Source organism: Anabas testudineus, chromosome 21 (assembly GCF_900324465.2).
Source record: "Anabas testudineus chromosome 21, fAnaTes1.2, whole genome shotgun sequence".
NCBI classification, from domain to species: domain Eukaryota; kingdom Metazoa; phylum Chordata; class Actinopteri; order Anabantiformes; family Anabantidae; genus Anabas; species Anabas testudineus.
In genome coordinates this window covers 4,382,479-4,395,821 of record NC_046629.1, presented here as the reverse complement: position 1 = coordinate 4,395,821, position 13,343 = coordinate 4,382,479, and the positions used below count along the sequence as shown (strand labels likewise).

General features: G+C 38.2%; 3 protein-coding genes, 1 non-coding gene and 1 pseudogene across 4 annotated transcripts; 1 reads left to right on the top strand and 4 right to left on the bottom strand.

Moving 5' to 3' along the window:
* Nucleotides 1-2,228: 2,228 nt before the first annotated feature.
* On the bottom strand, nt 2,229-3,371 carry LOC113173831 (trace amine-associated receptor 13c-like). The gene is made up of 2 exons (XM_026377414.2): nt 3,193-3,371; nt 2,229-3,051 (listed from the first exon to the last, which is right to left on the bottom strand). The coding sequence occupies exons 1-2, from the start codon at nt 3,366-3,368 to the stop codon at nt 2,229-2,231; spliced, it is 999 nt and encodes a 332-aa protein (XP_026233199.2). The 5' UTR covers nt 3,369-3,371.
* Nucleotides 3,372-4,982: 1,611 nt separating this feature from the next.
* Nucleotides 4,983-5,850, bottom strand: LOC113173435 (annotated as a pseudogene).
* Nucleotides 5,851-7,033: 1,183 nt separating this feature from the next.
* On the bottom strand, nt 7,034-7,954 carry LOC113173434 (olfactory receptor 6N2-like). The gene has a single exon (XM_026376846.1). It carries the CDS (start codon nt 7,952-7,954, stop codon nt 7,034-7,036), a length of 921 nt encoding a protein of 306 aa, XP_026232631.1.
* A 1,972-nt stretch (nt 7,955-9,926) lies between these two features.
* Nucleotides 9,927-9,998, top strand: trnae-cuc. Its single transcript has one exon. It is a non-coding gene; the product is annotated as a tRNA-Glu (tRNA).
* Nucleotides 9,999-10,574: 576 nt separating this feature from the next.
* LOC113173433 (olfactory receptor 142-like) lies at nt 10,575-11,498 on the bottom strand. The gene has a single exon (XM_026376845.1). It carries the CDS (start codon nt 11,496-11,498, stop codon nt 10,575-10,577), a length of 924 nt encoding a protein of 307 aa, XP_026232630.1.
* Nucleotides 11,499-13,343: the final 1,845 nt, after the last annotated feature.

Here is a 13,343-nt window from a genome sequence, read left to right as displayed (position 1 = left end):
CTTGGGGATGATAGGCAAACTGGAAGGTGTCAAGTAAAGGTTTGACCAGAGGTCAAAGGGACTCCAGGATTAGCCTCTCAAAAGCCTCATAATGTGTGATATCAGAGCCACTGGTCTGAAGTCATTGAGGACTCTGGGACGTGGCGTCTTATTCACTGGACAGAGTGGGGTTTTGTTGATGTCACAGGTTTTTTGAAAAGCAGTTTTTTTTTACTTCATGAGTCTTCAGCTAACGCTGCATCATCGAAGGGTCATAAATCATCAAAATAATAATCAATACTTATTCATCCCCTGTGATAAATTCTTGTGGACATGCATTCCTATTTTGTGATGCAAGGGTTTAGGGCTTAGTGTTCATAGACAGTTTGGCATACGGCCAGGACTCTGGAAACCTGTAGTGGAACACCGACCCTGGTGTTCGTAAATAAAGGCTTTGTGATCAGGAAAACATTTAATTCTTTATTAGTGGGAAAACATTAAAGTCAACAAGTCACAACAACAACAATACATAAAATAATTAATGCATAATATTCACAATATTCCAGTCAGACTTTTAAATTAAGGAAACCTTTTTAACTTATCTACATATTACTACAATAACATGTTGAAATATTGGCTTTTCACTTTTAATGTTGTAATTGCCTTAAAGTAACCTTTTTAAAAAAATATATTCCCAATGACATGTTCCAGTCTGTGTAATAAAATGTTGTGATCTATAGTGTCAAATGCAGCACTAAGATCTAACAAGACGGGTATAGAGAGTAGACCACTGCCCGGTGCTAATAGAAGATCATTAGTGACCTTTAGTGCTGTTTCTGTACTATGATGTACTCTAAATCCTGACTGGAAATCTTTAAACAAGTTATTGCTACGCAGGTGGTCGCACAATTGCTTAGAAACTACCTTTTCCAGAATTTTAGAGATAAAGGGCAGATTGGATATTGATCTATAATTTACTGAAACCCCTGAGTCCAGAGTAGGTTTTTAGAGTAGGCTTTTTGAGTAGGGGTTTGACTACAGCAACCTTAAAAGCCGCCTGTGGTACGTAGCCTATTTGTAAAGATAGATTGATCTGATCTAATATGGACGTTTAATGACCTGTCTCTCTTCTTTAGCTTTTTAGTCATAGACAATGTAGAAACATCTATCAGTTATCTTCACGCTATCCACTTTAATCTACAGAGCACCCAAAGGGTCACAGCAGTGAAATTTTCTCATGATCCATCATGAGCTGTACCCGAGCCTAAGCCTAAGCCTAAATCTCTGCCTTGGCCTTGCCTGTTATAGGCTCCGTTAACTAACTACAGTCCTGTAATTTGTTAGGTTATGTGTAAGTTAATATACTGTTATGGTGAAGTATACTGTCTGTTGCGGGGCATGATGGAGCTGATCCCAGCTGTCATGAGGTGAAAACCAGGGTACATCATGTACAGGTCGCAGTAAGTCTCAGATCTGTATGTTATGCAGAAACCTTATTAGACTGGACTTTAACTATGTCTGCAGATCACACCGATGAATCTGGGCGCTCCACACAGTCCAGTCAGGTTTTGTATAAGTTAGTATACTGTCACTGAGAACACACACATAGTGAGACAAGCATTTATTATTAATCACTCCTTTCAAAAGACCTCTGACAGCACAGGTGCTCTGCCTTTCTAGATGCGTTAAACCATTATGAAATACCAGGTACAGTCAGATATCCTGCATCTTATACAGATGAAAATAGCGAGAATGCCATTAGTGGTCATAACAGGCATGTTCACAGGCCCAGCATGTTTCCACCAGTGTTTACTGTTGATCACATTAATGTAATGCACCATCACAGCTGTGATACTACTGTGACTTCAACAAGCATTTAATCAATACTTCTTTGACAGTGTCATTAAAATCCTCCTAAATGAAAAACGTTTGTCAGATAATTTACAGAAATGTACAGTGCAGTTTAGGTGTAACAAAAAAACAGGGACTGAAGATTTCACTCTTAAATTAAATGAGAGCATATTATACCCGCTGTGTCCTGTTTGCATACTGCTAAAATTGTGAAAGTGGTCATATGGTTAAAAATGATGTTCCTTTTCATACAGTTTATACATGCTCACAGTTCGGTGGATTTGTGCCACAGCTCACCTGTAATGAAGGAATAAACAACGTTTTCATCTTATACTGACTTATATTATTCAACACATTGCAACATGGGCAATAGTAAAACGTCAACACTCAACCTCTCTCTACAGTATGTTGGCCTCACAGGAGTCAGGCTGCAGGATCTGAAGTGTAATAATGAGTTTAAGACATTTTCTAAACCAGGGATAAAAAAAAGCATAAATCAGAGGGTTTAGACAGGAGTTAAAGTAGAAAAGACAAATCACAAAGGCTGCAGATGTAGCAGTTATCAACGTGTCCCCGGATGTCAGGATGACAATGAAGATGAAATATGGACAGAGACATATTAGAAAAATAACTACAACAACACCAAGAGTTAAAGCTGCTTTCAGCTCAGATTTCTTAACAGTTACACTTACTGTGCTCTTGAATGTGACAGATACAACATGAGACCTCATAGCACGAGCCTGAGACACAGCCACAACAAATACTCTCATATACAGAACGACGACGACTGTGACTGGACCGATGAATGAAAAAAACAGATCAGCAAGTCCAGCAATGTAGTCACCAGTAATAACACACTGACCAGAGCAGGGAATGTATTTCCCTGGTTGTTCCAAATTATCCTTCAGAAGAAAACTTTGATAAATTACAGAACATATCCAACACACACAAACACAGACTTGAACTCTTTTTAGAGTGACTTTAGTGGAGTAATGTAGAGGATCACAAATAGCCACATAACGGTCGACAGATATAAGAACCATGGTTCCTACTGAGGCAGAAGTGATGACATATGCTGTATACTGATACACAGTACACATGATGTCACCAAGGAACCAGCAGCCGTTTATGAGCACAATTTGAAAGAACATGATTAGACCCACGAAAAAATCGGAGACAGCCAGAGAGAGGAGGAGGACGTTGGTGGGGGTGTGGAGCTGCCTGGAGACAAAGACGAGGAACAAACATAAACTGTAATTCATGACACAACTCAAAATAATGAGTGAAATACAACATCATGATTTTTCCATCTAAGCCTTAAACAGTATCTATATATTTTTTCTAATGCACCGTCTAATGTACTTGAAGTGTGAGATGGAGATGATGACCAGCAGGTTGAGAGTGGTGGTGAGCAGAGAGATGGACGACAGTGTAATGTAAGTCAGCATAGCTTCAAATTGAGCACGTTTCGGTTTTATGCAGGAGGTGTTTAGGAGCTGTGGAAAGCAAAGTTCATCTTCTTCCAAAGTCTCCATCATCACATCGAGAGAGAAAAATAAGCTGCTGAGCTCCAGCAGCTCTATGACCAAAGCTGTAGCTGTGCTCCATCAAATATATTCATGTTCTCTCCCCTCCCCTTTCCTCCTTTTTTATTTGCATTGAATGAAAGGCCATTCTTTCTTTAGCATTAGAGTTGTTGTAAATGTGGCATTTGGAATCTGTTGTTGTCAGTCAATATCAAGCACGAGACAAGAGGACTTGAGTACTGGATCTCCAGACTTACACATAGGGCCAACAGTTCAAACACCAGTAGGGAGTGGATTTCAGACTAGACCCACTGTTCTGTCAAAATGAACTGACTGAGGTGGAGTCGATGACTGTGGGGCAGACCCAGAACACTGGAGAGATTATCCACTATGTCTGACCTGGCCTGGGAACTCCTTGGGGTGGATGTCTGGGTAAACGTATTGAACATGCTACCACCATGACCCAATTTCAGATAAGTGGCTGAAAATGAATGGATGGATGGTCGTAGAATAATTTACATTTATTTCTTAAAGTCACTTGAACAGCAACAGGGTACAAAATAGTGAACAGTGGTAAATGTGGTAGGTTCACAACTTACATTTTGTTAAGTACTGGTAAATATCACCAGATGCTAGAACCACAGTGGATGCGTCAAGTAAACATTTACAAACTGGCTTGATGTAACGTCCCTCTAGCCTCTGTTCAGTTACTACAGGAAGGTAAAGTGAAGCTGTAGTGCACCCATCTTGCTCCTTCATCCTAAACAATGGCTGGTGTTGGATGGCAAAGGCCAACAGATGTTCCAGAACTAAAAGCATTAGTTGAATTAAGGGGTTATTAAAAAGATTAATCCTTAGTTTTTTAATTAAATGAAAATTAATTAAATTGTATAACACTTTTAATTGCTCTAAAACAATCCAGTACAAAACCACTAATTACAGCTTCTGCTTAAAAATGTACTTTAAACCAGATTAAACTGGATTTGTGTACAAATGTTTGCAGAACACAGAGTGTAGTTATAGATGCTTTTAGTTTGTCCTGGATCTTCACTGGTCCTGGCCTTTTATGCTTTTGTAAATATTTCACTTATTTAAATATTTACACATATGAATCAGTCAAAATAAATTTGTTACTCAAGGCCACATTCTCTGTTTCCTAACAGAAACAATAATGGACAAATTTGAGTGAAAACTGTTGATTGTTATATGTATCCCATTTTAAATGTTATATCAAAACATCACAATGAGCCTCCTATAAACAACTATTGCTCGTTACTGTATGGACCGTTTTAACTGAGAATAGTTTTTCTGCTCCATTCTTTTCTAAGAATATGGTGAAAGTGCCTAAATGTCAATAAATTTAAAGTCCTATATTGCATGTTTTAGCCAGTACTATAACAAATTAAACACAGAATTCAGCATGTTCTGAAAGGTGAAACTATCAATCTGCAAACAACAGTGCTCACGATTTGTATAGGTTTCTGTAAAATACAGTACATAAACAACAAGAGAAAATATATTTTTATTTATACTGACATACTTTTAAATACATTGCAGCACATGCAAGTATGACATTTAACATGGTAAAATTATTTTCATCAACTCATCAAGACTCAACCTCTCTCTCTACAGTATGTTGGCCTCACAGGAGTCAGGCTGCAGGAGCTGAAGTGTAATAATGATTTTAAGACATTTTCTAAACCAGGGATAGAAAAAAGCATAAATCAGAGGGTTTAGACAGGAGTTAAAGTAGAAAAGACAAATCACAAAGGCTGAAGATGAAGCATTAATCAACGTTTCCCCTGATGTCAGGCAGGATGACAATGAAGATGAAATATGGACAGAGACATATTAGAAAAATAACTACAACAACACCAAGAGTTAAAGCTGCTTTCAGCTCAGATTTCTTAACAGTTACACTTACTGTACCCTTGAATGTGACAGATACAACATGAGACCTCATAGCACGAGCCTGAGACACAGCCACAACAAATACTCTCATATACAGAACGACGACGACTGTGACTGGACCGATGAATGAAAAGAACAGATCAGCAAGTCCAGCAATGTAGTCACCAGTAACAACACACTGACCAGAGCAGGGAATGTATTTCCCTGGTTGTTCCAAATTATCCTTCAGAAGAAAACTTTGATAAATTACAGAACATATCCAACACACACAAACACAGACTTGAACTCTTTTTAGAGTGACTTTGGTGGAGTAATGTAGAGGATCACAAATAGCCACATAACGGTCGACAGATATAAGAACCATGGTTCCTACTGAGGCAGAAGTGATGACATATGCTGTATACTGATACACAGTACACATGATGTCACCAAGGAACCAGCAGCCGTTTATGAGCACAATTTGAAAGAACATGATTAGACCCACGAAAAAATCGGAGACAGCCAGAGAGAGGAGGAGGACGTTGGTGGGGGTGTGGAGCTGCCTGGAGACAAAGACGAGGAACAAACATAAACTGTAATTCATGACACAGCTCAAAATGACAGTTTTTTCCATCTAAGCCTTAAACAGTATCTACATATTTTCTTCTAATCCACCGTCTAATGTACTTGAAGTGTGAGATGGAGATGATGACCAGCAGGTTGAGAGTGGTGGTGAGCAGAGAGATGGACGACAGTATAATGTAAGTTAGTATTGCCTCAAATTGAGAACGCTTTAGCTTTGTGCAGGAGGTGTTGAGGAGCTGTGGAAAGCAGAGTTCATCTTCTTCCAAAGTCTCCATCATCACACAGAGAGAGAAAAATAAGCTGCTGAGCTCCAGCAGCTCTATGACCCAAGTCATCTGTACTACAACCTATTTAAAGCTGCTGTCCTCCCTCCCCTCTACCTTTTTTTTTTCCTTTGTAGCAGAGAATAACGCCTCTCACCCCTTCACTCTGCTCCATGTGGGATTCACAAGTATAAGTCTGATTAGTCCAATCAGTCATAAATACAAGTGCATGCTTATTTTGATAAATTTTTCCGATCCTGGGAGAATCAGAGAGTTCACTTTGGAGTATACAGTATACACACAATTCTTAGGGCACACAGTACAAAGTAATGTCAATTACATAAAAATATATAAGATGAAATCAATGTTTGCATTAATCACCTCCTTTGAAATGACTGACTTAATCCAACAGAGGTCCAGATATTTGGTGCTAGTAGTCCAAATTCGTCCTCCTTTAATAAAAGGTCTGGGACAGAGTGGGGTTTTTGTTGATGTCACAGGTTTTTGTGAAAAACTGTTTTTTGTTACTTCATGAGGCTTCAGCTAACACTGCATCATCGAAGGGTCATAAATCAACAAAATAATAATCAATACTTATTCATCCCCTGTGATAAATTTTTGTGGACATGCATTCCCATTGAAGGACCCAAACCTGGAGTTGAACACCAACCCTGGTGTTCGTAAATAAAGACTTTGTGATCAGGAAAACATTTAATTCTTTATTAGTGAAAAAACTATTAAAGAACAAGTCACAACAATGCAGAAAATAATTAATAGATAATATTCACAATATTCCAGTGAGACTTTTAAATTGAGGAACATTTTTCTCTAGAAGTACTTATCTCTATATATTTCTACAATAACAGTTTGAAATATTGGCTTTTCAGTTTTAATGTTCTAATATCCTTAAAGTAACTTTAAAACAATATATTTTCCACATCAACATTCAAACATCCTGACAATGTGTGTTCTGATCTGTGGTAACTTTAATCCATACACAAGAGGGTTTAAAACTGGGGGAATTATAATAAATGCCAGTGACACTACTATAGCCACAAACGGATTTAACTCTTTAAGGTCATATCTGTTCAGGACAGTGTCAGAAAATGATGTGATACAATAAATCAAAACTGAAATAATGTGTGGGAGACAGCTTTGTAACACTTTGCCCCTAAAAGTTGAAGAACTTTTCCAACAAACAAGCACAATTTTGAAGTAAGAGAAGAAGATACAACAAATAGTGAAGGAAGCGATAATTAAGCCCCCTATTGTGACAACGAGTTGCGTTACAGCAGAGGTGACACATGCTAGTTTTGCAATATTCCAGCCTGCACAATATGCTTTCTGAATGTTATTGCCACACAGAGGAACTGTTATGGACCCATAAATGGATACAGAAAGATAAAAGGCTGGGCAGATCCATGCAAAAGCTGCAAGCCTTCGCACCTTTGTAGAGGTCATTTTGCTGTGATAATGTAAAGGCTGACATACAGCTACATATCTATCGTATGACATGACTCCTAAAATTGTGACTTCACAGAATGCAGAAGTGTAAATAACATAGATCTGAGTGAAACAAGCTGGACGTGAGACTAAATGAGTATCAGACAGAATATCCATCAGGAATCTGGGAAAAAAGCCTGCAGAGCCATACAGAGCATTGATCGATAGCAAAGCAATGAAAACATACATGGACTCATGTAGTGCTCTCTCACACGATATAACCACTACTATGACAAGATTAGCACAGATAATAAAGCCATATAACAACAGGCAAAGAACAAAGGCTGGGTAACGGTAATAGCCAATATTTACAAAAATGCTCAAGTTGAAGTAAAAAGAGTGAGAGCTGTTTTCCATTGTACCTGGAGTTGGACAGGTAAAACTTTACATCTATGCTGTTTTAAAGCTCCCTTGACTTAAAGAATTGACAATATTAGTGTAGATAGTTCAAGCAGTTCAATTAAATTAAAAAAAGGTAGGTAGGTAAAGGATAAAACTGGAAAAAATACCAACAAAATAATACTCTACAACATATGTACCATTGGTAAAACAGTTTAATTGTACCTCTTCTGTTGATAGAAAGACTCCAACTATGGCCATGGAAGAGGTGCACATCATTTTATTTTGTTAACGTTGTTTGTAGATGTCACCACAGTAATTAAACTCAAGAGAGTTTGTAAACTTGCCACCAAAGCTTAAGACTATTCCTACTGAAAGGGTAACTTTTACTTCTAAGGGAATAAAAAGCATACATATACACATACACATTATTAACATTATTTTAGGTCTAGGTTTTATTGCAACATGCAAAAATAAATTCAGCATCAAATTATACAGTTCCAGAGAGGAAATTGATTCCACATACACTGGGAGAAATAACTATTCCACATATCAACATATCAACATTCCTTTTATATTTCTAGTGCAGCTATTCACATAAAATCTAAACCAGACATTTGTATTACTTGAATAAAATTCTGATCCGACCAATCACACAGGAAAAAAGTTTTGAACTTGGGTTGCAATGTCAGCTGCAATACACTTCCGGTATGAGCAAATACAGGACTAGCAGGGTGGGTGGAGGGGTTCCTGAAGGCAGCACCCCGGGTACAGAAAGTATCAGTGGGCCATGAAGTAATGATGAGTGACTGGAAAGTTGAAGAGATGGATCCTCTGATGACCTGAGGGTTGGAACAAGGGCACTGGAAAGGTTTTGTTGTTGAACCACAGACAGGAGATCATACTGCAGGTGGCAAAGGTGGCACCCAGTGAAGGATGAGCTGGAGGTCTGCACTGAGGGCAAAACTCCTCTGAAGGCACATCAGGAGGATGTGGTCACAGATGTAAACTCCCTGTTGGCTTTGAGGCAGAAACCCTCTGGAGGACAGGCAAGAGGCTGAGGACTTAGGAAGAGCTGTTCAACTGGAAATGCATCCAGCTGCTGATAAATGGAGCTAATGTGTGGGAATGGGGGGGGGCATATGAGATGTTGGTGGGACTGGTCCAGACTGGATTATTAAGAATACAGTAGACATTTATGGGACTGGATGACCCAAAATCACAGGAGATGTCAGAGACTTGGAGCCAGGGAACAAAGGAACACACTTGGCATCACACAGTGAAGAGTCAAAATTGCAAGGCAACAGACACTCGCTCTCTCTGGAGGTCTGAAGCTCTTGGTTTTTGGGCTGTAGCTAATGTTTGCCGATTACGGCTGAGGCTTTGTAGGATGGAGCAGCGGGAGCTGTGTGTCACTTGCTGGCTGAGTCCTGGGACTGATGGGGTTTGCTAGAGGCTGGGTTCATGGGAGAACTTAAGCTTGAGGTCACTGGATGGTTAAATCTTGTGATTTTGATGGGCCTGTAGTTTGTGTTTGTGGGAGACGTATAGCTTGGATGTACTGGTCTGAAGAGACTAAGGAGATCTAAGAAATGCAAGGTTGGAGCTGCCAATAGACTAAGAGAGCCAAGAGTGTTCTGATGGCCAACAAAGTCGGGACTAGCAGGCCTGGACACTGGGTGATGGCTAGCAGGACAAACCCTAGAGCTAGCTCGTCTGGACACTGGCAGTTGAATCATTCACCCTGGGGGTTCATAGATAACTTTTCTACTAATCTAGCTACATGCCACTATTTTACATGCAGCAATCTGTCAATTGAAAGAAGAAGTTGTCCCTTAAAAATACATAACCTAATAGCTTTGAAATCAATAGTAACCTGTACGGTGGAATAATTTCACAGCGACTCACTCAAGTCCCCCAGTCGGTCATTACAGTGTCATGTGCAATAACAAAAGGCTGAAACTACAACAGTTAAATGTAATTTAGCAGCTCCCTGGTGGTCTAGTGGCTTGGATTCGGCGCTCTCACCGCCGCGGCCCGGGTTCGATTCCTGGTCAGGGAATGCACCTCAGTCCTTTAATGCAATTTCCCCATTGTGGGACTAATAAAGGTTTTCTTATCTTAATTCAGCCAATTCACCAGTTTTTGTCATTTAATAGACTTGTTTGCAAAGTTGTCTCACTGGTAATTTGGTGAATGTATCACAAAAGTGTCACAACATCAGTAACCCCATGATCACCAGCTCAGCTCTGAATATATACTTTTAAAGTTACAGTATCAATTTCTATTACACAGGATAATTTTTTTAATTTAATTTAAATACATGAAGTCACCGTTTGGTCTTCAAGGATTTAAGTCGCATTATGTGGACATCGTTACTTTACTATCAAAGACTATATTTCAGGACGTATTTTATTATTTAAAAAAAGTCACAATCTCAACAATACAGACATGAACTAATACCTCAAAAAGCAAAACAAACATACAGTATTCATCACTGAACCCACGTTGGGTTATCACACAATTATAATGATCTGGGCACATTAAGATGTCTACATTTGCGATATTCCAGTCAATTGTCCAGAATTGTTCAAATGATTATTTTTTTCACTGTAACACTTTAGTTGAAAATTTCAAATTACTTCCAGGACACCATCCTGACAACATGTGTTCTGATTTCTGGTAACTTTAGTCCGTAAACAAGAGGGTTTAGAACTGGAGGAATCACAACAAATTCTATTGACACTAGTATAGCCACAAACGGATTTAGATCTTTAAGGTCATACCTGTTAAGGATAGTATCAGAAAATGATGTGATACAATAAATCACAATTGAAATAATGTGTGGGAGACAGCTTTGTAACACTTTGCCCCTAAAATCTGAAGAACTTTTCCAACAAACAAGCACAATTCTGAAGTAAGTGTACAAGATACAACAAATCGGGAGAAAAGAGACAATTATAGCCGCTATTGTGGCAGCAATTTGGGCGATGGCAGAGGTGACACATGCCAGTTTTGTAACATTCCAGCCTGCACAGTGTACTTTCTGAATGTTATTACCACACAGAGGAACCGTTATGGACCCATAAATGGATACTGAAAGATAAAAGGCTGGACAGATCCATGCAAAAGCTGCAAGCATTTGCACCTTTGTAGAGGTCATTTTGCTGTGATAATGTAAAGGCTGACATACAGCTACATATCTATCGTATGACATGACTCCTAAAATTGTGACTTCACAGAATGCATAAGTGTAAATAACATAGATCTGAGTGAAACAAGCTGGACGTGAGATTAAATGAGTATCAGACAGAATATCCATCAGGAATCTGGGAAAAAAGCCTGCAGAGCCATACAGAGCATTGATCGATAGCAAAGCAATGAAAACATACATGGACTCATGTAGTGCTCTCTCACATGATATAACCACTACTATGACAAGATTAGCACAGATAATAAAGCCATATAACAACAGGCAAAGAACAAAGGCTGGGTAACGGTAATAGCCAATATTTACAAAAATGCTCAAGTTGAAGTAAAAAGAGTGAGAGCTGTTTTCCATTGTACCCACACAACAAATCTGAGGGACTTGGAGGATTAAAGCTTTAAATCTTTGCTGTCTTACAAACTCCCCTACCTGCAGTGTCATGAGATAGAGTTGGTAATGACTGTGTAGATTATTTGACAAGGTGAACAATTTATTCTCAAATGCAGGTAGGTAAAAAAATGCAACTAAAATACAGTTGCTCTATATCTTTGCTAAGAGATTACTGACCGAGTGTTATTGTCAGGGATGACAGAAAGACAACTGTGGATTGTTGGTGTGGTTCAGCTTGTTTTATTTAATCTGGCCCTGTTGATGTCACCACAGTAACTATACACAGGAGAGTTCACACACTTACAAAGTTTAACTTTGACTTAAATAACCTTTCGTGGAGAAAGTATTAGGTATTACTACTGTTTCTATGTTTCTAAGCTGCTATATTTGATGTATTTATGAAACACACTCGTGAAAGTGTGATAGTGGAAGAAACAAGTGAGACTGGTTGAAGGATCTATAGCGGCAATAACCTCAGATAACATCTTTCTGAAACTGTGGATTAGACCTGCACAATGTCCAGAAGGAGTTTTGGACCATTCTTGCTTGCAGAACGTCTTCAGCTCAGCTATATTCTTAGATGATCTCTTAAGTTATTCCACAGCATCCTTATTGGGTTGAGGGTTTTGATTTTAATATTTTTTGCTGCCTCTGGATGTGGACAGCTTGTTATCGTGAAGGGAAAATTTAATTCCACACTTTTTCATGGTATCATGGCAGAATAATGTCAGGGTAGCTGTCTGCAAGCAGAAACCCAGCAGAAACTGTGTGATGCAGCAGGACAATGTGGCACAGTCGAGACCTAATCCCACTAAAGACTGTTCTCAAGAGAACCGTTCACACCAGACGTCCTAAGAATGTGACCGAATTGAAGCAGTTCCGTAAGGAAAAATGGTAAAAATTTACTCCTGGACATTGTGCAAGAGTAATCCACAACTACAGGAAGCACGTGCTTGAAGTTATTACTACCAAAGGTGGTTCAAACAGTTACTAAACATTGTTTTCAGTTATTTCTTTAATCATCACTCTGTATGTTTAATAGGAATATTCAATAAAGACATGGAAACTTCATTGTGTTTGTAGTTGTAACTATCGGTCAATCAGATCAGATCACATTTAATCACTAGTCTATGCAGAGAATCCTGAAACTGTAAATAGCTCACTTATTTTTTCTTGCAACAGCATTTCTTTTTCTAAAACCTTTTTGTGGACAACTGTGTTAAACAATCGTCTTTTTCTTTTTATTCATTCCTCTGTGTGAAACCATTCTTTTAAAAATGAATGTGCACAATAAATGGTGTCTGCCAGTACAGGAAAATCTCAAGAACTGAAAAATATAATTTAATGTTTCATACACTACAATAATAATAAAAATGATAAGAGAAACATATGTATGTATAAAGCTTGTCCCAGACTGTCTTGTGTTGATAAGGTCTGTAGCATGAATCTTTGTTTATCATGGTATATGGATGATTTACATGTGTTTTTTTAATGCACCTTTTTATATTTAGTGTGAGCTAGCACACTTTTTAACTCTATATTAATTTCTCATTAGCACTCTACAATAGCAATTTTTATATCCACTGACAAATTAATGACAAAATAATAAGTATGATACTAGAAAATGATTCTTTGATAAATTGTATTGTCCACATTGTGGAAATATAGATATGGCTTCACCACACAGTTAAAAGCAACAATACAATATATAATATAATTTCACAGACAATACAATAAGAACATACTGACATGAGCAATCTACATATTAGTTTTCATTATTAGTATTATAGTTTAGATTACTTGTGCATT